Source organism: Barbus barbus (genome assembly GCF_936440315.1).
Source record: "Barbus barbus genome assembly, chromosome: 30".
NCBI classification, from domain to species: domain Eukaryota; kingdom Metazoa; phylum Chordata; class Actinopteri; order Cypriniformes; family Cyprinidae; genus Barbus; species Barbus barbus.
In genome coordinates, this window is record NC_136758.1 from 26224728 (window position 1) to 26250821 (window position 26094).

Genomic DNA, 26094 nt, shown 5'->3' on the forward strand with positions numbered 1-26094 from the left:
TAAGAACTCAACATTCTCAGATGGTTTTCTGACTGACCGACTCTTTCCAAATACTTTCATGAGAGCTTTCCCTAGTGTGTAGGCACCCTTGTACGCATTGGTGGGTTTTGGAAATGTTTCTATTCTAGACGAACCAAGGAAAGTTCAGTTGTCCATGCCTTCATATATAGACAGCCTTCACTCTACAATCATCCACTTGTCGTAGGTACCAGTTGACCAATGAGAACAAGATTCTTAAAGGGATAGTTCACCCAAAAATGAAAATTAGTCCAAGATTTACTCACCCTCAGGGCATGCTAGGCATGTCTGACATTCCTCCTTCAGATGAACACATTCGGAGTTATAGTCGACATTGTCCTCGGTTACAATCTGTATAATTGCAGTGAATTGTGCCCCCAAAAAGCATGGTGCCCCCAAAAAAAAAAAAGAAAAGAAATATCCATCATAAAACTACTCCACACGGCTTCGGGGTGTTAATAAAGGCCTTCTGAAGAGAAATGATGTGTTAGTTTTAGAAAAATATAGATTCTTAAAACTTTATAAACTGTAATGTGCAGCTTCCAGTCTCTCAAGCAGGCACGTTTACGATAAGGCGGCCAAGCGTATGACGTAGACGTAATGAAATGCCCAACGTAAGATCCGGGAAGAGAGTGATGAACGTGGATGTACAGAGGAGAAAGCAAAACAAAGCACCAGTCACAAACTTTATAAACTAATGTGCAGCTTCCGGTCTCTCAAGCAGGCACGTTTACGATAAGGCAGCCAAGCGCATGACGTAGACGTAATGAAATGCCCAACGTAAGAGCCGGGAAGAGAGTGATGAACGTGGATGTACAGAGGAGAAAGCAAAACAAAACACCAGTCACAAACTTTATAAACTAATGTGCAGCTTCCGGTCTCTCAAGCAGGCACGTTTACGATAAGGCAGCCAAGCGCATGACGTAGACGTAATGAAATGCCCAACTTAAGATCCGGGAAGAGAGTGATTAACGTGGATGCACAGAGGAGAAAGCAAAACAAAACACCAGTCACAAACTTATTTAAACATCCCGGGTATTAACACGAACCCACCATTTTAATCAAAACAGATACAATTTACTTGCCCTTTCATTGTGCTGTACACAAAACTTGGTTCTCGTGAGATTACGGTCTTCTCCCCGGATCTTACATTGCGCCTTTCGTTACGCCTGTGTCACACGCTCGACCACCTTATCGTAAACACACCTGCTTGAGCAACCGGAAGCTGCACATTACGGTTTATAAAGTTTTAAGAATCAACATTTTTCTTAAACTAACAGAAGGCCTTTATTAACACTCCGGAGCCGTGTGGAGTAGTTTTATGATGGGTGGATTTTTTTTTTTTTACAGATTGGAACAGACAGGACAATGCTGAATATAACTCAGAATGTGTTCATCTGAAAGAGCAATGTCAGACATGCCTAGGATGCCCTGAGGGTGAGTAAATCTTGGACTAATTTTCATTTTTGGGTGAACTATCCCTTTAATTGGTTTTCAAACCGACTTCCACACTCACAAATGATTTGAAAAAGCTTTCTCTAGTGTGTAGGTACCCTTGTACGCAATGGTGGGTTTTTGTATTTTAAGTGGACTAAAGGAAGAACAGCTACCCAAACCTTTATATACAGACAACCTTCTCTCCACGGTGCTCCACCCGTCATAGGGACCACTTTACCAATGAGTATTCAAGATTTCTGCTTGGCTTTCAAACGGACTTGTCTCTTTCCACACTCCCAGATGCTTTCGGATTTTGTATTCTAAATGGACTAAGGGAAGTACTGTTGGCCAAGCCTTCATGTAAGTATAAACAACCTACTCTATGGTACTCCACTTAACGTATTCCAGCAGCTGAGTTCAATACCTAGTCATTGGTGTTTAGATTAACCTGCAAGCACTTCAAGGTTAAATGTGTTGAAACTCTTCACAACGTCCGTCAAACCAGCCTCAATCATGACGATACAAAACATACAGCCACAAAACTACAACACCAACTGGGTAAATCATTGACGTTGACAAACTCATTCCAATAGATGTCAAATAGCTTTTCTACAGCATAATGTACAGTTGCTTTACAGTGGACAATTGGCTCAAATGCGGTGTTCTGCCCCTTCCCTACATTCCTGGGCCTGGCTGGATCAACTTGGCACCCAGCTTTGGGAGGAGGTTCGTTTGGTACTAGAGAAGCTCCCTGAAGTCAGGTTAGCATTCTGAGAGGAGATGAGATGCGAATCAAAGCTGAATTCCAGGCCCTCGGCATCCATCAGATCGTTGCGGGTGACGGCGTCCATGTCACAATCGAAACAGCCACTTAACGCCTCGAGATCAAAGTCAGATTGGAATTGGTCCTGAGACACCGACTGAACGGAGGTCACGCTGTCATTGAGACCTGACAACAACGAATCAGAGGGGTTGAGCTGCATAGATGTGCTTCTGAAGGGAGACTGTTGGAGATGTTTCTTCAAGCTTTGGTAGTCTGACTCGCTGCTCGAGAGACAGTTCATCCGCCATCCAGATGGCGACACCTTTTTGAGCCCCACTTGTCCTACAGGCCCAGCCTGGTTGGACATCATAGGGTCATTACGCAGCAACAGGGCACTGTGATGGGCATTCTGGCAGGAAACGGAGGCACTGGCTTGCGACAGAAGTGGATCAGATTGGGTAAGAAGGACATCGCTGCGACTATTGGACTCGGAGCCAAGCAAGTCCTGCAGACTCTGATCGCTAAAGAGGGAACTGCAGGAGAACGTGGCCTGTTTGTTTTCCTGGATCGTTTGCATTGGAGATTGCCTCAGGCCAGTGACGGATGGAGGGCTAAACATGGAGTTGGTGCCATAGCTGCCAGAGGGAATTGCCAGACTGCTCCCAGAGCAGCTGAAGGTAAACACAGGGCTTCCCTGTAGGTTGGCCCCACTCTCGTCTTGGCCTGGAGACTGGGAAGCCGTCAGGCTGATGTTATCTAGAAGGTCGTCCATTAGGTTGTCAGAGAGGCCATCATTGAGGTTCATGGTTCCTGTGAGATCAGCTAGACGGGGTAGCTCGGTCAGTCCAGTGGACGGAGACATACTACTAGGGCTCGAGTACAGCATGGGCGACAGGGGGGAGTCGTCATCGGGAACTTCATCCACCTCAAGGTTGGCCAGAATTGGGGAAAGGCGTCCGCTTAGGGTGCTGGCATTAGAATTAGTACGGGAACGGAAATCCGTCCAAGCGTCTAGCTCGTCGCTACTGCGGGAGGTTGGGCTGCCAGTCCATTTGGACAGGCTGGAGGAACTCTCGGAGCTTCCGTCCTGAGTGGCCTGAAGAGTGGCCTTCTTTTTTGCAGCACGGCCACGGGCGCTCTTGATGAGCTTGTTACTGTTGTCCATTGAAACAGCACGTCTCCGTGGAGCTTTACCCCCTTTTCCGCCATCAGGGTTCACCATCCACCATGAACTCTTTCCTGTTCCTTCATTCTGGACCCGGACAAAGCGACTGTGGAGTGACAGGTTATGTCGTATTGAGTTCTGCAAAAAGAGAAGAGTAGATAATGAGCTGTGCATCATAAGACATGCTTAAAACATTCATATAGGGTACCTATTAAGCTCACGTATCCATTAAGCATAGTTCCATTTTTGAGATCAGATTATAAAAAGAAAAAATAATTATCCTACTTGATGTCTTAACCAATTGATGTGTTTGTTACTATATCTCTCCAATAATTTCAAGTCAATCAGACACTTGCACACTGAGATATAGGTTTCCATGGATTCACACTGTCCATTTTGAAAGCCGTCACCAAAAGAGGAGCCCCGTAAAGGTGTTTTTTAGATGTTTAAGCCTTTTTTGGGGTAAGTTCCACTACTTATTGTAAAATTAAAAGATTAATGTTCAGACTTTTGCATATTATAACCTGGAACTTGGATGGGGGAAATAATTACATTGGATCCAAAAGATAGTTTTAGCAACACAGCGCAGATGCTACAGAACCCATTTAGGTGACTAGCTGTATAAGATTGTGCACTACGCTAGAATATTACTTTACAGGCATTACTGGCTTGTACGTTTACATCCATATTATAAAATTGACAGTTTATTGCTGGTTAAAGCAATAAGCTGGTGAGCTTAAAGGGTGCACTACTATGAAAATCACACAGCTTCAGTGTGACATCAATAAGAAAAAGTATAATTTCATAGATATTTTAATATGAACAACTTATTAACAATATCTATGAACTTAATTAGAGCCCGACCAATATATCGTTTTGCCGATTTTAGTCGGCCGATATGAGCCTGTCGCAGATATTGTATCGGCGAATATGCCACCGATATGAATTTCTCTTTTCTTTTCTTTTTTTTTTTACATAACATCAAGACCTTTTTCCTGAGTAAACGATGAGCACCGCCATTACGCAGATGAAATGCTTCTAAATGGTGTAATTACTATTGTTTGCTACTGGCGACCCAGGTCAGTGTAGTGTAGAGATGCGCGGATGAGCTCAAACTACACGGGAGTCCGCTACTTCAAATTATCCGTCCGTCACCCACCCGCACCTATATTTGATCCTCACATTACAATGATTCTAATTCTTAGTTTTGCATGATTATATGATGAACGGATGGTTCATTTTTAACAGCAGATGTTACAGCCGATCTGCGAATCACTGCACGCGTTTGTGGCCACAGGAGCCGATAATGGCAGTCAGTGCTTGTGTTTGTATCAGCCGCGCCGTTTCCCATTCCAGAACGCATGCTTATCACATTGCGATATCACTCATGCTTACACAACATAGTTTGTCAATAACGTAGCAGATTGAAAAGCATGTATCTTTCTGCAGTCCAATAGACTGCGGTGCGGTGGTGTCGTGTCTGTTGAATGGTGATTTAATGCTACATTGTCACCTAGTTGGTGAGATGCAATGCTATAAAGTAAATAAACATTGTCCCCGTCTTTTACTCTCACAATGAGCTTATACTTGTTTGCTCATTAGTAGGGTCTATGATTTCCTCGACGCAGAAAGCATGGACGGAAGCGCGGATCCAGTCATAAAAGCGGAATTTACTGTAGAACGTGGAATTTCACGTAATCTGTCATATTTGTGATGAATAAATAAAGAACAGGTAAATACACTTAAATCAAATCGCGATAGTGTCTGTGAATATTAAACTGCAAAATACTAGGCTATTTAAATACGAATCATCATGTTCTGAGTGTTCATTTGATTACCAGAAAATACACAACTCAGAATTTGTGAAAAAAAATACATAATTATTAATTTTAGATGTTTACATTTGGAAAAGCTGTGCTTCCTGCACAAACCTGCTCCTGTTGGTTTGGCAGTAGCTTGTTGCCCTACACAGTTACCTTTTTTATATATATATATATATATATATATATATATATATATATATATATTATTTGTGTTTTTAAAGTTATTTATAATAAGTGATGTGGAGTATACTGTTAAGTGCACTGATGTCAGGCTCATTTTGGATGCGACTTGCATTGCATTCAAGTTACAGTTTTTACATTTTTATCAGCTCGTTACATTTGTCACATCATTATAAGTGCTTGATCACCACATTTGAGTTATTGCTAAAAATGTGTTTATGTAGCCTATTATTCTGTTTATGTATATAATGTATTCTATATACAGTACCAGTCAAAAGTTTGGACACGAATGGGAAGTGTCCAAACTTTTGACTGGTACGGTCCTATAATATACACATAAAATAATATTTTTTTACTCCCTAATATCGGTATCGGCCCCAAAAAACCCATATCTGGACCATTTATTCAGCAAATAAACCTAGACCATTTATTCAGCAAAATCGTGTCATTTTAAAAAAATATTACATAAAAATTGTTGCTGCTCCAATTAAGCTCACAGTGCTCTCTTTAAGCTCTTCCACATTGAACGTCTATGTAAATACTTCATAAACAGACTTCACATATTAACTGACGGTTGTCCCTTTAAATTAAGTTCATCAATTTTCTATGGATTCTGTCAACTCAAATCTGCAGACTGACTCTGATCTTTGGCAACTAGCATAACTTCTCCAGACTGTGGAATACATTGTGTAGTATTCCAGCCTTAAGAGACTATTGATAAGTTTACATGCATTTAAAACGAGGTTTCATAATGAGGCTAGTTTGTGTTCATCCCCACGAATTAAATGTTTTATTGGTTTGTTTCATTTGATTTTTGAATGTGTTACTTAGCTGAACGTGGACTAGTATAGATGTTGATATGTGCTTAGATGACACTTCATATGAATATATAACTGATCGACTTGATTCTAGTGTTTTTTTGTGATTGACATTGTACCTTCAAAAATATATGTTTTTACAATTTTTTTTTTTTTTTAATTCCTTAAAATAAACAAGAATTTTTAATAAAATGTGATGCGAGCTTAATGGGAACAGGGGTGTGCTTAAAGGGTACAAAAATGTACCCATTAAGCACAGCCAGACTTTTTGAATTTAATGTATATCTTAATTAAAATGCTTTTAACTTAATAAATATTTAATTTTAACAACTTTTGTACTGAAACCAATATCTTGTGCACTAAAAATGTCTCATTGTAGATTTTGGTGAGCTTAATAGGTACGTTTACCCTACTTCTCATTTTAGATTCCTCAGCTCCATATATTAACAATCTGGCCATTAAGAAGCAGAATAATGGCCTCATGTTCAAGCATCAAATAATCTTGAACTCTACAGACCACAATGCTGAGTGACAAACAATGCCACTCTGACTTTATTGCTTTAAACAGAGATCAAAGGGTCATATGACCCCTCTGACCAATAGAGTCCATTTGTGTTGGTCAAGAATTTAAAGCCTAGGTCTTCAACCCCTGCAGCTGGGGAACCACTGTCCTGTGAAATTTTATTTCCAACCTGCTTGTGTTGCTTCAAGTGATCCTTAATACTTTGATTAGCTGATTAGTTAAGGATAAACAAATAAATAAGCAAGTAAATTAAACTTTAAAAAGTAATATTTAACAACTAGGCATTTGTGATTCCCATTGAGGTTTGCAATCAAAAAGCCTGTGCTGAATTCAACTAAATTTGCATGGCACTTTTAAAGTACACAATATTCCAAAGCAGCTTTATAGGAGGAAAAAAAAAAAAAAAAGTACCACTCTCATTTGAATTTCACACACAGTTCAAATTGGTCTGGGCTCTGTGGTCAAGACCAATCTACAAGTAAATTAACACCCTCCACGCTGTCCATTGGGCTGTGCAGATAATTGGTCTGTACTGTGAAATTCAACTGGGTAACTCAGTGTTCGGCTTTTGGCATTTCATATGCAACAGAAAACAGAACATTTTAGGCACACCAGTGTAGATGTTGGTGACCAGAAATTTCTCAAGGCAGTAATGCACCATAATACTAGTCAACTATCTGAATTTTTTTCCTACTGCAGAGAAAGCTGAAAGATTCATGGAGACTTCCTCAATCGTGTACACAAAGTTTAAGAGTGCAGTGCAGTGAAGCTGCATTAATGTGGACTGCAGCACAGAAGGTTCAGCAATCCATAATGCAGCATAAGGGGATGTGATAATTCACAAGCGAGACATGGTTTTCCTCTTTGACGAATAGTCAAGCAGACGGTCTAAAATGGTGTGAATTTATCAAATGTGGTGCCTGCTACATCTTGTAGCTGGACTCTGCTCAGCACTGTCCATGAACATCAATTTACCAACCTTTGAACCTCTCAAAGAGTGAATGGACTGACCTCTTAACACTTCACTTCAATTAATGCCTTTACTTCATGCCTATTACTGGATTTAATCTAAGACAGAACTTTCTCCTCTCCAAGAAGAACATGTTTCCCCAACTCATTCTTAAAGAAGTTTTCGTTTTGTTACGTTGTTAAACTAGCTAACTGAATTGATTGGATTGAGAATCTAATCTGACACATCCATCAGATTGTTTGTTGATATTCATAGCTACATTACAAAACTAAACTTGAAAGAGCAGCATCTTCAATGACAAATTCAATCAAGTTTCAAACCAGTTTGAATATTTTATCCATGTTTGCTATTCCTGCAACTACAATTGCAGCTGAAGAGCATATTGAAATACATTCTGCATGCTTATGTCCCAATGTTTGAGTCCAAAACCTAGGTTTGTTCTTGACAGTTTTCATGAGATTTATCCGTTCATAAAATTTGCATTAGTAAACCACTGCATTAAGTAGATTATGTGAATGTAGCACTGCAAGTCATTTAAAAGATTCTGTGGTGCTGCTTTCTATTTAATTAAATCTACACAGGACCATGAAAAATAGCTGAAAAGAGGGGCCGAAATCATCTGAAAACCATGATGCAGTCCCTTTAGAGCAAAGCACCACTCAGAACAGCACTGGAGCGCCGCCAGTTTACACACAATGCTGTCTCTCAGAGTCAAACACCAAAGCTCTTCACACGTTGCTACACACTGACCTACATAGTTTCCAGTCAGCTGATTGCTTCTTATGCTGTAGCCGAGAGCCAATCAGAAGTGGAGGTGGGGACGAAACAGCCAATAGCAGCCCTGACACTGACGATATGCCCATGGTTTCTCTTTTTTGCCTCCTTCAGTGGCAGGCAGATGCAAACACTCTGCAGGATGGCTTTTTCTGCACAGAGTACGGCTGACTGTTCCTACAATCTGCTTGGACCTTTTTTACAGAATCAACAATGTGTGTCTATTATAGCGAATAGACAGGATTTAAGCATTCAATTTGGCAACTAACCTACACGTTACTGTGGACTGCTTTCATTATGATGTATAAAATATACATTGACTCTTAAATGTCTCAATGATTATGCAAAAAGGGCAAAAGTTATTCAAATTATGCATAGTGTACATATTATATACAAATTAAATTCCATTTTCCCGTTTAATACTGTAAAGCTGCTTTGACACAATCTGCACTGTGAAAAATGCCTTGTTTGGGAAGATGCCAAATCATCTTTTTAAATTTAATATATTTGCACAACAGCCTTACATCTGCAGGATTGCACAGGGATTTCCGTGGTTTTTCTCTAATTCAAATCCAGCTATACCAAGAGCATTCATTAGACTTGATTCCATGTTGGATAAATTGCTTTTCCAGGCCAAGCTAATCCCTCAAATCAAACAGGGATGAGAGAAGCGAGCGTAGCAAAAGCCCTATAATGTTGGAGTTTATGTTCATGAAAAAAGGTGCAATCCTATTGATCATACACAGAATGATTAGTGAAAGTGTTATAGATATTGCTAGGTCTCGTTCTTGCATGCTTCAATGCTTGGGGAAATTACGAGGAAAGCAGGGGCATTTAAAAGTGCTTTTATCAGTGGCACGTTCCACAATTTCTCTGCTGTAACACCCTTTGGCATGACCACAACAGCACGCACTGTATCAGCAAACCACACATGACTAGTTGTCCACATTTCCAGCATGCGTGTTGCACCCTGTAAGAATAGAAGCACCTATAGGCGTGAATTCTAGTAAATTGGGACACTTTTTTGCCATTGGGATGTCCCAATACACCTGAATTCACTCTATTAGCTGCAGCACACAGATTTCGAGAACATAAACTATTCCAATATGCACGTAAAGCAAGACAAGGTTTGACCTGACATACCTTCCATCCTGCAGAGCTGTTGCTGTCACCTTTGTCCTTGAAGTATGGCACATTCCGGACCATCCAATCATAAATCTGGGCCAATGTCAGTCGTTTCTCGGGCGAGCTCTCGATGCCTTGTGTGATGAGCTCCGCGTAGGAATAGTTTCCCCAGGCGTTCCTGCGGGCAGAGGATTTTCTGGGCTGCTGAGGAATCAGACCGTTGATGCTGGAGTCGTTGCATGCGGGCAGAGCATGTTGGGAAGATAGAGGAGAGCCGTAGGAGTCTTTATCACTGCCAGCAGCACTGGTTTCTATGGCAGGAGCTGCAGCGGCAGCAACAGACTGGTTTCCTTCTGTCACACTGACAGGCTTTGATGCGCCTGTAATGCCACTAGATGCACAAGCATCATCAGTGCCATTTTCATCCGCCTCCTCCTCAGGAATGATTCCCACCTCTGCTGGTTCTGCTTTCCCGGCATTGGACTCCGGTCTGGGCAGAGGCCAGGTGCAGGACCTGGGCCTTTTTTGGGGCTCGAAATCAGGGTCTATGTCGACGTCCACAGCCAAGGGCTTATCTATCTCCTCTTCCATATTTCCTGGACTCCTTCAAATGAATGATGTATGGACGGCTTTTCTGAACACAACAGCAGCAGTGCCCTCGTGCATGCCATTAATGGGTCACTTCTAGAGTCCACATTTCAATGCGGGACACTTAGGGAATCGAATTGATGTCGTGAGATGTTCAGGAATATTTACAAATGCGCTCATGGCCACTTCCAGCACGCACAATGATTCGTTTATGAATCTCGCTCGTTTTTGGTTAGCGTTAAGCGTTAAATAAACGACAAAACGAGCGAAAATGCCTCCATTCGACTCGTTTAATGAAGCTTCCGTGGTTCAAAAGCGTAAAGAATGGAGCGGTCGAATTTGTTACATTGTTGCATGACGTCTGGCTGCGAATGCGTTACATTGCAACATTACATCATAATGCGAATGTTACATTGTTTCAGAACGCAGCTGCCGCCTGTTAAAATCGCTGATTGAAAGAGATCAGAAGGGCTGTACGTGAGCGAAATTATCCTCAAACGATCAAGCCATACCTCCACAGCCGTCCAGCTGCAAATCAGCACTAATGAGTCCTAACACGCACACGATTTTCCCCAATAAACTTCCATGATCCCTCTTCCATGTCCGAGCAGGACGTTGCGTCCCGCAACCCGGGCGATCCAGCACTGTCAAAGCCCTTAATGCGCTGCTGTTCCGCTGCAAACTACAGAGAAGAACAGCAACACAAAGATCATCCGCCCCCTGGAACCAGTCGGAGGAACTGCTTCTTAAAGGGCCGGAGAGCAGCACAGGAGCTCACATCCACAGCGTCATCTTCACAATTACACAGATATGCCATCGCAAGAGCTCTTATTTAACACGCTCTCGAATAATGGCCTCTAGACAAAGTGCCTCGCACGCAATAGAATGTAACTACATTTAGTTATTCTTTGAAATATATATATAATTATTATTTTTTCATAGGTCCTTTTGGTATCTGCTGTAATAGGTTTATTTTTAATAAATTGTATAGATCACTGGTCTCAAACACAATTCCCGGAGGTCCACTTTAGCTCCATCCCTTATCAAACACACCTGATCCAGCTAATCGAGCTCTTCAGGATCACTAGAAACTTCCACGCAGGTGTGAGTCGGAGCTGGCTGGAGCTAAACTCTGCAGAGCTGTGGCCCTCCAGAAATTGAGTTTGAGACCACTGGAATGTATAGACACATATTGATAATTATAATTCAAATAAATTATTTTATTATTAGAATGATTAAAATAACTATTACAGCATCATTACAGTATTCTTATTAAATTAGGCATATTGTTAATTTTAATGTGACCCATTTCATGTAAAACAAAATGGCTTTTATCCAGCTATGACTGGAGACTTTATCTCATTTTTTTTATTACATATTTTTTTAAAATTCTACTTATTTCCTTATTTTTTAGTAGAGGTGTTTCCACTTTTAAATTAAGGAGAATTTTTTTTTAAATATTAATAGGAATGTTAAATAAATAACTTGGTTATTTAACATGCACTGGTCAAAAGTACACTTTTCTTTAATTTGAGGCATCACTCATGCACAATGTGTGCTACAGACAAAATACACACCAAAATGTAACACTTAAAGTTTGGAATTTGTTCAGATCCCTAATCCTTAGTATAAGCTTGATATAGCAAGTACCTCTAATGAAACAAATCTCCTCACAGCAAAGGCCCAGCCAGGTATCCTTCATTAGACCCAAATACACATGACTGATATTCTCCTATTATGTTTTGGACACAAATAATGATGAATAAACAAATAAACCTACCTGCAAACAGAAGTACTAGAGAAAGCTTCAGAACAATCAGACATCAATAAAATATCAAATATTTTTAATGCAAACAATCTTAAATAGGTTGCATATCAGCTATCTGACAACTACAGGTTGTCAAAATATTCCACAAACCATTTATAGAACCAGAAAGGCAGCCTGATTTCAAAACACATCTTTGGCAGATCCACATTCTTCCAAAAAATCTGCCAATCATTCAAGACCAAACCTCAAAAAGATGCTAGTCTCTCGTTCATGTTTGCATGTGCGTTTATAAAGTGCAGCACTATTCAGTACAGTTCTGATTAAAATACAGTCCTCACCAAATCAAAATGGAGTTGATCCCAAGACCTCATGAGAGGCTGAGTCTTAAGATAGTTGAGATGGCCGCTGTGTATATGGAGTTAGTAATGATAAAAAGCTACTTAGAGCTCCGATCTCCTGCAACCCAGTACTCCTCTGTTTGCATCTCAGTAAGGCGAGATACTGTCCTCAGGAAGGCGAACACCTCCTCTTCTCCTGTAAAGATCGCCAGCGAGCTGCCTGCATCCTGATGCATTAAAAGAGAAAATCAAATCACTGCTGTCCATCAGTGTGAAGAGATCATCAACACATCAAGGTTAAAAAAATCAAAAGGTTTTTAAAGGAATGGTTCACCTAAAAACTGACTCGCCCTCAGGTCATCCAAGATGCAGATGAGTTTGTTTTCAATAGAGAAAGCAATATTATGGATTAAAGGACTTGTATTTTAGCCAGAGGCAATGGACTTAAGTTAAAAATGTCTTGATGAATTTTTTTTCCCTTACAAAGGCAGTTTTGGTCTTAAGATGTTAAAGGGGTCATATGATGCTATTTCAAGTTTTCCTTTCTCTTTGGAGTGTTACAAGCTGATTGTGCATAGATAAGATCCCTGAAGTTGCAAAGACTAAAGTCTCAAAACCAAAGAGATATTCTTGATCAAAGTTAAGACTCTGCCACGCCCCCCTAAAACAGCTCGTTCAAACACGCCCCCACATCTTGACGTCAAGATGTGGAAATATATGCCCTTGGCATAGGCTCAGCCCCTGGTATAAAAACATCTAGTTCCGTCAAAACCACTGTAGCGAGTCAGGAGTTGGAATTGCGAGCATTGAAAACGATCAGGATAGCGTATATTAGCATCTAGTTAGCATAGTCATTTATATAGTTATTAAGATTATTTCGTGTAGCCTAGTTAGTTAATTAGCTTCGCTGGCATCGTCGGCATCGGGAGTTAAGACCACAGTTTGAGCCAGCGGCTCTGGCCCTGTGTCCACAGACAATTCACCCTCCTCCACTTCAGGTGAAGGTGGAGGAGAAAACCTTGTCTCTACATCGAATGGCCGCTCTGTTGCAAAGTTACTGTCGTCACTCCAGTCACTCTCCATCTTTGCTAGTCTGACAGCTGTCAATCAATCCGTCACTGCGGGTCTCAGGTGCACGCCCCCCGCCCAGCACCGCCCTCGGTTCGTCCCCTCTGGGCTCTGCCCACTTTTCCAGCATTTTTCAAATATTGCCAGTGGGTGGAGTTAGGCTCTGACCAGGGGTTTAGTTACCCTTTAAGATTACTTACAACAGAACAGCAACGCATTTTATGGACGACCGTTTCGTGAACCTAGGAGAGGAGGTAATTCTGACTTTGCTATGACAATCTGGTGCTTCTGAATCAGCGACTATGTTTTGTTATTCGTTTAAGTATTTACTATTGACTGTTTAAATGTGGAATTTTGCGGGTTGTGTGTGAGAGAGAGAGAGTCACAATGCAGTGTCGTTTGTGTGTGTGAGAGAGGGAGAAATGGTCACACTATCGTGGGTTGAATGCAAAGACTTATGAGCTTCATCACTGTGTCTGTCACGCGACTCTGTTCCCCTCTCCGGCTTTAACTGATGGTAAAACTAAGGACATTATTTACTGTCTTTCTTTACTATAATTTTGAAAGCTGAAGCTGGCGATTATGGAAAGGGGCGTAACATTTCCGATGCGGCTTGCGGTGTTCGGCCAATCACAATGCACTGTGCCAGTTGGCCAATCAGAGCAAACTGCGCTTGTCAGAAGGAGGGACTTTGTAGAAATCGAAACGTTTGAGAGAGGCGGGGCATAGAGGACTTACAATAATGTACAGTATTTAAAAAATAATGTGTTTTTTGAACAATAAAACATGTCAACATATTCTGTTAAACCAAATACACAAAATAATGATCTTTAAAAAAAAAAAAAAGCATGATATGACCCCTTTAATTGATGGAACCCCCTTAATTACTTGTGGATTATTGTGATGTTTTTATGAGCTGTTTGGACTCTCATTCTGACGGCACCCATTCACTGCAGAGGAGCCATTGCTGAGCAAGTGATGTAATGCTATTTTTCTCCAAATCTGTTCTGATGAACAAACAAAATCCTCTACATCTTGCATGGCCTAGAGTAAAATTTCAACAACTAGTTTTTTTTTAAAGTTTTTTTTTAAGACCAGTAAGGGGTTTTATTTGGCAGTATTAGTGGAGCATTTTATTTTCATGACAATTAAGCACATCCCACCCACCATCACGAAACTGAACACTCTCATTTTGGCCAGTCCTATTGAGCAACACACACCCCACTATATCAAAAGTTTGGGGTCAGTAAGACTTTTTAATCAAAGAAATTAATACTTTTATTCAACAAGGATACAATAAATTAATCAAAATTCACAGTGAAGACAGTGTTCTTTCTTTTCAAAGAATCATGAATTGCATCACAGATTCCACAAAAATGTGTAGCAGCAAAACTGTTTTCAACACTGATAATAGTAAATGTTTCATCAAATCAGCATATTAGCATGATTTTTGAAGGATCATGTAACACTGAAGACTGGAGTAACGATGCTGAAAATTCAGCTTTGATCACAGGAATAAATTGCATTTTAAAATATATTCAAATAGAAAACAATTATTTTTAGTTGTAATAATATTGCACAATATTTACTATAGAAATTTCTTTCAAAAATATTTTTACAAATATGTATACAAACATTAAAAAAAACAAATTCTTACCAACCCCAAACTTTCAGCTTGCAACAAAAAAAAAAAGGTTCCTTGTTTAATTCTCAAAGAATCTGAATAGCAAACAGTTTGTATATTACCCTTGAAATGCCCAGATCATCCAATAAAACATGAGTGTCATGATGATCGTGATTGTCATGATGTTCCTGAACAAACAGATCATCTAATGGAGCTTCAGCCTGCAGCACGACTCGAACCTGTGGAGATATTCCACTGAACTGTGAGAGGTGCCTTTAAGACCTTCCAACAGAAATCACAAGAATTTCATCATGACTCACCTTGTGCTCATATAGTGTGTCAATGAGAGTTATAAAGCGTCTGGCTTGCGTCTTCTTGTTCAAAGTGAGCAATGGAATGTTTCGGATGAAAACTGTGTCAAACACAGCAGAGATCTCCAGGTAGTCACTGGCTCCTATCGGCTAACAGTTAAAACACATTACTCACTAATATATTTCATTTCAGTGGATGATGGTGAAACAACATAGGAAACGCAAGCTTACTCGATCACACAGCTCCTCAAAAGTGCAGTCTGCTATGGTCCCACATGCTTTAGCAAGTGTCAATATCCTGCCATGTACCTTTAGAGATCTGGGCCGAGTAACTGTGATAAACAAAATGAACTTGAATCAAACTTGCATAAAATATAAAGTTAAAGCACAATGAAACTCAACTCACAAAATTTTGGATGCATAACACACACATAATGGTAAGTACATTCACATCTGTAGCAATGACAGTCTAAAAGGCTGAAGTTTTTACTGATAAACCATCAGCTAATTAAATGAGAGCGTTTTGTTATTTAGCAAACACATTAGCAGCCAACTTACTGTCATTCTGTTTGAAGGCCATCTCATCGAACAGCTTATCGAGTGTTGCGTCAACATCAGGTTCACTGGAACTAAATTAAAAAATATTTAATAAATAATTCATCACTTCATAATACAATGTTTTTATTTCTACTTGGTCAAAGCACTAACATTGTTCAAGCAAAGCATGTCATTAAATTTTAATGTCCCATCTTAAAATGAAAAGGACAACAGAAGTAAATCATATGATGATATTCAAAACATGGTACATCCTGACTTGCCTAAGCAACAGTGACTCATATAATGGTGTGTGTTTGGATTGTTTGAAAACGATCATTATTTCTGTAACTCTTTTTGGTAATATTAGTTGTGCAGAAATTTGACACTTCAGCTTTAAACTGGTCTTTGATTAAAGAAAGTAGTCAACTTCCATAACTGATTAAGAGTGCATTGCTAAACTAATGCAATAATATCTCATTTTGTACAACATAATGAATTTTCTCACAGATAGAAGAGTTTCCCAGCTGCAGGGCGATTTCTTCTCCGATAATCTATTCCAGAATCCAGACGCAGTGTTTGGCAGTAGTCCTGTTTACAAGACATTAGACTGCTGCTTTATTTGCAGCACTTATAACAGAAAGTAACTTAACATGCATTTATCACTGTTTCGACCTTATTCCCAAAAGTGCAACAAGAGAATTAAAGAAATAGTTCACCCAAAAATGAAAACTTGCCGAAATTTTTGTCACCCTCAGGCCATCAAAGATGTAGATGAGTTAGTTTCTTCATCAGAACAGATTTGGAGAAATTTTGCATTTCATCACTTGCTCACCAATGGATCCTATGCAGTGAATGGGTGCCGTCAGAATGAGTCCAAACGTCACAATTAAAAAAAGACAATAATTGATGGACTGGAGTGGTGTGGATTATTGTGATGTTCTTATCAGCTGTTTGGACTTTCATTCTGACGGCACCCATTCACTGCAGAGGATCCATTGCTGAGCAAGTGATGCAATGCTACATTTCTCCAAATCTGTTCTGTTTTTTTTTTTTTTTTTTTTTTCAAATCTGTTCTGTTTTTTTTTTTTTTTTTTTTTTTTCAAATCTGTTCTGTTGAAGAAACAAACTCATCTACGTCTTAGACGGCCTGAGGGTAAGTAAAGTTTCAGCAAATTTAAATTTTTGGGTGAACTATTCCTTAAAGTACACTACATAACGCCAATAAACACTGCACTAAGTGTATTAGATAATACACCTGTTTGATGCTGAAGTGCTTACCTTCAGCACGGCGATAAAGGGCACAAAGTTCACCCTCTGTAATCCGTTTTTGTACAGATCTGTAAAACAAGATATTGCGCTCCAAACAAACTGGAATTTGGAAGCCAAGAGTTACTGAAAGAAACCGCACACATTATGTGATGCTACACTCAAAAAAATAATGGTGCGTGATTTACTTCAAATCAATTTTCACTCAGATATTGCTAGTAAACATCATTAAAAAAAATTACAAAGTAAAGGCAAGTCGCTTTGGATAAAAGCGTCTGCTAATTAACTAAATATAAATAACATTGAATTAAACATTAAAATTAAATAGAAAGACTGAAGTAATATTTTCTTGTAAAACATGCTCCAATAATTTAATTACAACTATATTACATTTTTTTGTAGTGTTGCACAGTCACTGGTGGTCACTTTGAAGAAACTAATTTACAAATAACAGACTTTTCAAAGAGTCAGTTGATCTGTTGATTAGTACAAGCAACTGATAAGGGTTACCGTATACCCAAAAGAATGTGTATAACAACTACATTCACTACAGTCATCCAGTATTTTGCTGGATTCATAGCGTCTTACCATCTGGAGGTCGGTTAGACGTTGCAACAACTACAACCCCATTCAGAAAGAGGTTCTCAAAGAGCTGCTTAAGAATCATGGCATCTGCGATATCAGTGACCTAATGAACAGAGAAAGCACAAGAAGCCTTAAGAATCAATACCGATTATTCTCAGTACCGGTTTTATTGTCACTGCCTGGATTTAAAAGATAACTGAAGCAGATCTCAGTACGCTGAAGCTTAATTAGAGTGCAACTACACAATTACTGAGTGAAACATTCACCTGGAACTCGTCAAAACACAGAAGACAGGCCTCCTCACTGATTTCTTCAGCAACCGGTGCGATAGGATCATACGCCTTTGCCATTTTACCCACTTTTCTCTTGGGCAAACTTTGCTTGAGCCGATGGATTCCTATATAAACATGAGTCTATCTGAGTAAGAGCAAATAATGGCAACTTTACTCATTTTGGCATCGGTTTATAATTGATATATACAACTATATAGGTCATTTTTGGGCTCTGGGAATATTTCAGTCACTCAGATGCTAAATAATGCCCTTTGAGCTCATTTCTGTCTTTAGCTTAAAAAGCATTGAAGATAAACATTGAAAAATAATATATTTAGCAAATGTTATGAGGTTGTCACAAAATCAATAAAACAAATAGTTAAATACAATTAAAATAAATTAATTAAATTACCAAAACCTAAGAATTATCAGTGCACAAACACCAATAAAGTGTAAATCACAGCATCTTGTTCAAATCTGGAAAAAACTAAATCATACGTTTACTTACGTTTATGCACATCCAACATGAATCCATGAAAATGGACCCTTTTTTTCTTCGCTGTCTCTACGTGATCATAAAACATGTCCATAACCATAGTTTTTCCAGTGCCTGAGAGAAATTAGAAAATAAGCATTGATAACAGATCAATAACAAGACAACAAAGTCTGACTGAGCCACAATATGATGCCACAGAACTTACCAACATCTCCATATATGTAATAACCTTTCGGTGGCTTTCTCTTGGAGAAGAACTGTTGCAGAGATAAAAGAAGTCTGAATTTATTAAAAGCATATTTTTGGCTGCTTTAAGCCACAGAAATGTGTGTTGTTTACCTTTGAGAAAAGCGTTGAGCGTTCATTGCTGTACCCTCGAAGATCCTTCTGCATCTGATCCAGTTTTTCCAAAGCAGCCCTCTGCTGCAGATCTTCTCCTAACTGTCCATCTTGAATGAGACTGTTGTAATGCTCCAGCGGTCCAGGAAAACTGCTGCTTGGAGAAGTCGTGGCACTGGGCTCTTCAACAGTCTGAGATAACATACTTGTGGCAAGACCTGCAAGACAGAAATTAGAGATTGAGATGAATGATGTTAAGAATACTTGTGTTGAACAAGATCAGCATGATAGCACAACATTTCTATTTCTCATGCTAAAGGACCACTATCAACTTTGTTCTTATTTAACACCAGTTCATTGGGAGAGCGGGGCTAGTTGTCACAATGGTTATATAGCTCACAAGCTATACGTTTTTGAATCAAGACTTCAAGAGGCTCGTTCAAGATCAATACAAAATTAAGATAATTTATGTGAATACTGTCCTACAGACTAAAATTACAATATTATCATACTTTCTGTAATAGCTGTTGAACCACTGACATACATTTAAGACAACAGTCAAGAAAAAAAGGAGATAAAATCCTGTTATGTATTAAGATTTCGTGATGTTTATTCGAGACATTTCTCTTATTTATGTAGAGTCGAACATACTGGGTGTCAAAGACGAACATAATGACATTTTCACATAAATATTCCTGTCATTCAAGTGTCATTGAAAGCTCTTACCTCTTTTAATAAAGCTGACAATACCAGGTAAAGCTGACTTCGACAGAAGCTTATTTTTCACACAGAACTGAAGTCCAAGCGCCACCAAGGACGCTTTAGCGGCTGCCATGATGCTTCAAACTGCGGAAGCTTTAATGCAAGCACGCCCTGGACAGTGGAGGTGGGCGTGGTCGTGAATATTAAGCAAACAACGTCAGAACCTAATTAATATTCATGAGTTTCGCAAACTCTGAGAAGCTAGGCGTGGCTTTACAGCACACACGGCTTTCCACTGTCAAGCTACACATGCGTTCAAATACAGACATACAAATCAATCATTTTCTATAGTTCTTTAAATGATAGTTTTGTTTTGAAAGTCACTTAAAGGGTGTTTTATATCCATGGTAGTCACATGTGCATGTATATATGTGTGTATGTATGTATATATATATACATATATATATAATACAAAAATGTCAATACAAAAATTTATTTGCTAAAATATATTTTAAAATATTATTATAATATAAAATAGTGTTATCCATCTCATTTTATAAAGTGTGACTAAAACTTTAAGAACAAATTTCTTAACACTTAGCATAGATTTGAGTCTTTCTTGCTGAGATTTCCAATACTGTAAAATCTCTTAAGAAGTCTAAATAATAATAATAACAAATTTATTAAGGACTATGAAACCATTCTTCCTCATTGAGGTGTCCTTGGTTTATCTGTTTATTTCTTCTTTCCTTTTCATTTTATGTTTTTTCCATTTTAATGCAGTGCAGTTTCTTTGCAACTAATAATACCCATGTTAGTCTAATGTGTGCATCCATGTAAAATCTTCCGATGTGTTGAAGGATTTGATAATGAGTCAGCCAGATGCTCACATTAAATAATACAGTTACCTCATATTAGCTGTATGGAAGAATGTTTTATGAACATGTGATGGAAAGCAGCCCAGGATCTGGATACCTGTTTCCATGACAACAAGGACTGGGCAGCATCATGAACCCTGAAACACACGCTTTGGCTTCATGACATGCTGTGGATGATGAGAGGAGCAACTCTACTGAAGCTTTCCTGCATGCTTTTGACATTATTTTTGCTTTGGCTTTGACTGGAAGGCAAGGTGAGAAGGTTAGCGTTATTTAGCTGTGCTCGTTGTATTTGATTATGTGTAGTGCTTTCATTCTGTGTCTATAGCTGCTTAATGCAGGCTCATGCTGAATGGTGTGAGGGAGATGGATGTTTATGTGTGTGTATCCATGTCAAAAGCACTCGTCTTCTCCTGCACTCAATGCTTTAGTATAATAAGAGGACTGTGTGTGTGAAGTCTCAGCCTTCTATAGATCCAGACATGCATTTTGGGAGAAGGTGAAGAATAAAAATCTAAAGTAAAAGAACAACAGCTATAATTAACCGCCTTGTTAATGGGGGCTAATAAGAGTCTGAAAATGCAACTGTGAAAGAAAATGTTCTTCATAAAAATGATCATATTGCATAATGAATGTTTATCTACATTTGATCACCAAAACCTATTACATTTTTATTTTATTTTATTATAATAATAAAAAAAGCTGGTTTGAGGACCACGTAGAACATTTGCACTGTATAACAATTATTTTTCAAAATTGTACATAAAACAACAAAAATACAATTTCAGTCTTTTATCCCTAGTATTCTTTTATTAATAGTTCAAAGGAATGACATTTTAAAATATAGATCTTTTGTAGCATTAGAAATGCAGTTACTGGCACTTTTAATCAATTTGATGCATCCTTGATGATTAAAAGAATTAAAAGCATATTTTCTGATATACCTGATAAGGCAATTAACAGGTGGAGTCAACTTAAAAAAAACGTTATTTAATTCAATGCATCACATGACATTTCTTTGTAATTATTTGTGAAATTTAGCTATTTCAATTTCTAAATAAATTTTTTCAGTGTAAATTCTGCACCAATTCACCCCCCCCCCCCCCCAAAAAAAAGTAATTACTGTATCTTTTGTAATAAATCTATTATTATTTACTTGTATTTTATGAAATTCATCAAGCATCCTTCCACATAGGTCGAATTACAAACAAGTTGATGTTTATGATTCCCGCTCTCTTCCAACCAAGTAATTACCTTTAATTAGTTGCTTGTGATTACTGTACATGCACTTTTTAATGTAGATTGCACCCACAACGAGCAGTTTCAGCACTCATAAAATATTTTACAGTACACTCTCAGAAAGAAAGTTACAAAGCTGCACTGAGGTAGTAAAAGGTATTTTAGCGCTTTAAAGGTATCATACCTTTTGAAAGGGTATGCACCCCAGTGACAGTTTTGTACATTTTTCTTCTGAGAGCTTAGAGAATATTCACTCTAGAAACTTGCAATACATTTTCCAGTTAGAAATCAAGGATGTCCCCCACTCTAAAATGTAGTTAGTAGCACATTTTGCCAGAGTAAATCCTAATGGCCAGTAACCTGCCATGTCGATATTCTCTGTTTGTTGTCTATAGATCTAACATGTGCTCTTGTGGATGCGGCACAAAGGCCAAACAACAGGAGTGAAATGCAATCAGTTTCATTGAGTGGCTCATTCAGCCCCAGACAGACAGGAATGATACGGGCCCCAAGCGCTTCACGAGGAGACTGACATGGATCTTTTGAATCACTATCCTGAGTCTCCTCCTGCAATGAAGGTTACAAGAAAAAGGTGAGAACAGGATTTAAGGATAGCCCTTCTAAAGCGCATGTACAGTCGTGGCCAAAAATATCGGCACCCTTGGTAAATATGACCAAAGAAGGCTGTAAAAATTAATCTGCATTGTTAATCCTTTTGATCTTTTATTTAAAAAATTCACAAAAATCTAACCTTTCATTGGATAATAAAAAATATCAATATGAAATAAATGTTTTTCTCAAATACACGTTGGACACAATTATTGGCACCCCTAGAAATTCTTATGAGTAAAATATCTCTGAAGTATATTCCCATTCATATTCACAATTTTGAGCACTCCAGGGTGATTATGAACATGAAATTATCCAGCCATGGCTTCCTGTTTCACAGAAATATAAATAAGAGGGAAAATAAAGCCCAAATTCCCTTAATCATCCATCACAATGAGAAAAAACAAAGTATATATTTCTGATGTGCAGCAAAAGATAATTGAGCTTCACAAATTAGTGAAGTGGCTTTAAGAAAAGTGCTAGAGCAGTGAAAATTCCCATTTCCACCATCAGGGCAATAATTAAGAATTTCCAATCACCATAAAATGTTATGAAACTGCCTGGACGTGTGTCTATATCGTCCTAATGCACGGTGAGAAGGAGAGAGAAGGAGAGTTTGAGTGGCTAAAGGCTCTGCAAGGACCACAGCTGGAGAATTGCAAAAAGTAGTTAGTCTCGGGGTCAGAAAACCTTAAAAAAAATGGTAAAACAGCACCTACGTCACCACATGTTGTTTGGGAGGGTTTCAAGAAAAATAATCTTAGCTCATCCAAAAACAAACTCCAGCATATTCAGTTATCAGACACGACTGGAACTTCAAATGGGACTGGCTTCTATGGTCAGATGAAACTAAAAAATGAGCTTTTTAGCAGCAAACACTCAAGTTTGGTGAACACAGGGATAAAAAGTACCCCATGTGTACAATGAAATATTCTGCTGTATTTTTGACGCTGTGGGCCTATATTTCTGCTGGAGGTCATGGACATCTTGTTTAGACACATGGCATCATGGATTCTATCAAATACCAACAGATAAAAAAACCAATAACTGACTGACAATTAGAAATCTTATAATGGACCATGTTTGGATCTTCCGACCGGACAATAATCCAAACACAAACCTCAAAAACAACACAAAAATGGGTCACTGAGCACAAAACCAAGCGTCTGCTGTGGCCATTACAATCCTCTGACCTGAACCCTGTAGAAAATGAGTGAGATGAACTGAAGAGAAGAAGCACCAACATGGATCTGGGAATCTAAAGGGCCTGGAGTGATTCTGGATGAAGGAATGGTCTCTGATCTCTTGTCAGGTGTTCTCTAACCTCATCAGGCGTTATAGGAGAACATTTAGAGCTGTTAAACTGGCAAATGGAGGTTTCAGAAAGTATTGAATTAAAGGGTGCCGTTAATTGTGGCCAATGTGTATTAGAGAAAAACATTTATTTCATAATTATATTTCCCCCCATTTTAAATTCTTATTATCCAGTGAAAGGTTACATTTTTGTGAATTTTTTTAAATGAAAGATCCAAAGGATTAACAATGCAGATTAATTTTCACAGCCTTCTTTGATCATATTTACCAAGGGTGCTGATATTTTTGGCCATGATTGTATGCCATCATCTGTTCTGCTCAAAATGGATTTTCACATGGCTACAGTGAATTCTATTATCTATTTATCACATTCTTTCTATTCTCCGCACTGCTCTTTAAAGCAGCTGCTGCATTCATCCATCACCTCTGTTATTGATGAACAGAGCTGACCCGGCAGAGTATCTTCTTTAGTTATAATTAGACATTATGGCTGTATTCTGAAAGCTTATTCTCCCATTGGTAGCTGAAGCCAGGAATGGTGATGTCACCTCCAGAAGCACGTAGATTTTAATAGAATGTTCTATTAAATGTTCTCAGAATGTTCTATTTCAAAATAATGTTCTGTTTTAATTTGTTCAAAAAACTTGTGGCATTTTATTAATTTATTGAGTTAATGAATTTAAATTACACTCAAGAGTTGGAGATTTATTGGAAGTTGAATTGGAATGGCAGGAAGAGGAAATAACTGAATTACAATTCTAAGAAATTCAACACCCACACAACAGCAGTGTTTCATTGGTTCGAAACAGGGTTTACAACAATATATATATTAATGACTAATTATGCCTATTTATTTGCTGATATTATATGCACTATCGTTCAAAATTTGGGGTCTATAAAATGTTTAGATGCTTTTGAAAGAAGTATCTCATGCTCATCATCACATATATTGATCAAAATTATCTGATAAAAACAGAAATATTGTTAAATAGTTTTACAATTTAAAATAACAGCTTTCTATTTGAAAATATTTTAAAATGTAAATTATTCCTGTGATGCAAAGCTGAATTTTCAGCATCATTACTCCAGTCTTCAGTTTCACATGATCTTCAGAAATCAGAATTTCTGCAGAAATCCTTCAGAATTCTAATATGCTGATTTGCTGCTCAAGACACATTTTTGATTATTATTACTGTTGAAAAAAGTTTTGCTGCTTTACATTTTTGTGGAAACGTTTTTTTTATATCTTTGATGAATATGAAGTTCAAAAGAACTGCATTTATTTGATCTGCATTTATAACTTTTGTAACATTATAAATGTCTTTACGGTCACTTTTGATCATTTTAATGCACCTTTGCTAAATAAAAGTATTAATTATTTCAGAAAAATATTTCTGACCCCAAACTTTTGAACGCTAGTGTAGAGAACATTTTCAAACCTAATTAGACATGTTTATATAAAATAAGTTAAATACTGTCAACACAATTAGTTGTGTAATTAAGAGAAAACATCTGCTAGAGCTTCTTTCTCTCAAGTGTTAAATGAAGCAGACATTTTTCATTAAAATGTTCTAAACCCTTTCTTTCTTCCGTGGAACAAAGGTATTTTGAAAGGCAATGAAATCAAAACAACACTTGAGTCCACTGACAGAATATAGAAAGTTCTGTGAATGACATGATGAATTAGTGAATGTGTTGTAATGCACGAGTGCTGGTACTCCATCTTTGACACACATGATCTTTATGGTGTTTTCATCATTCAAGCACTGTATTCTTAACTAAACTTGATTCCTCTTGACTTCACTAAACCTCAGCTCAGAGTCACCGGATCCTGAGGATTATTCTGCGCCGCCGTCATGTTCAGTGAACCCCCATGATTCACTCGCGTCCCATCAGCCCAAACCGTCCTGTGGGTTTCACCCATTCACTTCAACCCGCATCACTGCTCACAAAACATCACAGCAGGTAAGTGAAGTGAAGTGAAGTGACATACTGCCAAGTATGGTGACCCATACTCGGAATTCGTGCTCTGCATTTAACCCATCCATCGTGCACACACACAGCAGTGAACACACACACACCGTGAACACACACACACCGTGAACACACACCCGGAGCAGTGGGCAGCCATTTATGCCGCGGCGCCCGGGGAGCAGTTGAGGGTTCGGTGCCTTGCTCAAGGGCACCTCAGTCGTGGTATTGAGGGTGGAGAGAGCGCTGGACATCCACTCCCCCCACCTACAATCCCTGCCGGCCCGAGACTCGAACCCGCAACCTTTGGATTACGAGTCCGACTCTCTAACCATTAGGCCACGACTTCCCCAAGGTAAGAAGGGAACCCTGCTTCATCTACAGGAATAGAAGCATAAATGGATGGAAAATGGGCTGTGTTACATCAGAGGGGAAAATGATGTCATTCTTTCCTTTTGTTTTCCTCCCAAATGTTTAAATCCACAGGACGCCAGACCCTGATGTTTGGTTCATCAAGGATGCTCATATGTAAGTGTTTATGAAGCATTAATAGTTTTTAATGCATATGTAATCTTGTTTTTTTATTCTGTTTT

At 38.6% G+C, this 26094-nt stretch overlaps 2 protein-coding genes across 2 annotated transcripts; both read right to left on the reverse strand.

Moving 5' to 3' along the window:
- Positions 1–1364: 1364 nt before the first annotated feature.
- LOC306850823 (forkhead box protein O3-like) lies at positions 1365–10868 on the reverse strand. The gene is made up of 2 exons (XM_079386732.1): positions 9615–10868; positions 1365–3521 (listed from the first exon to the last, which is right to left on the reverse strand). The coding sequence occupies exons 1-2, from the start codon at positions 10185–10187 to the stop codon at positions 2154–2156; spliced, it is 1941 nt and encodes a 646-aa protein (XP_079242858.1). The 5' UTR covers positions 10188–10868; the 3' UTR covers positions 1365–2153.
- Positions 10869–11692: 824 nt separating this feature from the next.
- On the reverse strand, positions 11693–19638 carry LOC306850824 (AFG1-like ATPase). The gene is made up of 13 exons (XM_079386733.1): positions 19515–19638; positions 18789–19006; positions 18655–18706; positions 18462–18563; positions 17948–18078; positions 17685–17784; positions 17109–17167; positions 16336–16418; positions 15852–15922; positions 15525–15625; positions 15303–15443; positions 15105–15221; positions 11693–12517 (listed from the first exon to the last, which is right to left on the reverse strand). The coding sequence occupies exons 1-13, from the start codon at positions 19621–19623 to the stop codon at positions 12389–12391; spliced, it is 1413 nt and encodes a 470-aa protein (XP_079242859.1). The 5' UTR covers positions 19624–19638; the 3' UTR covers positions 11693–12388.
- Between the last annotated feature and the right edge of the window lie 6456 nt (positions 19639–26094).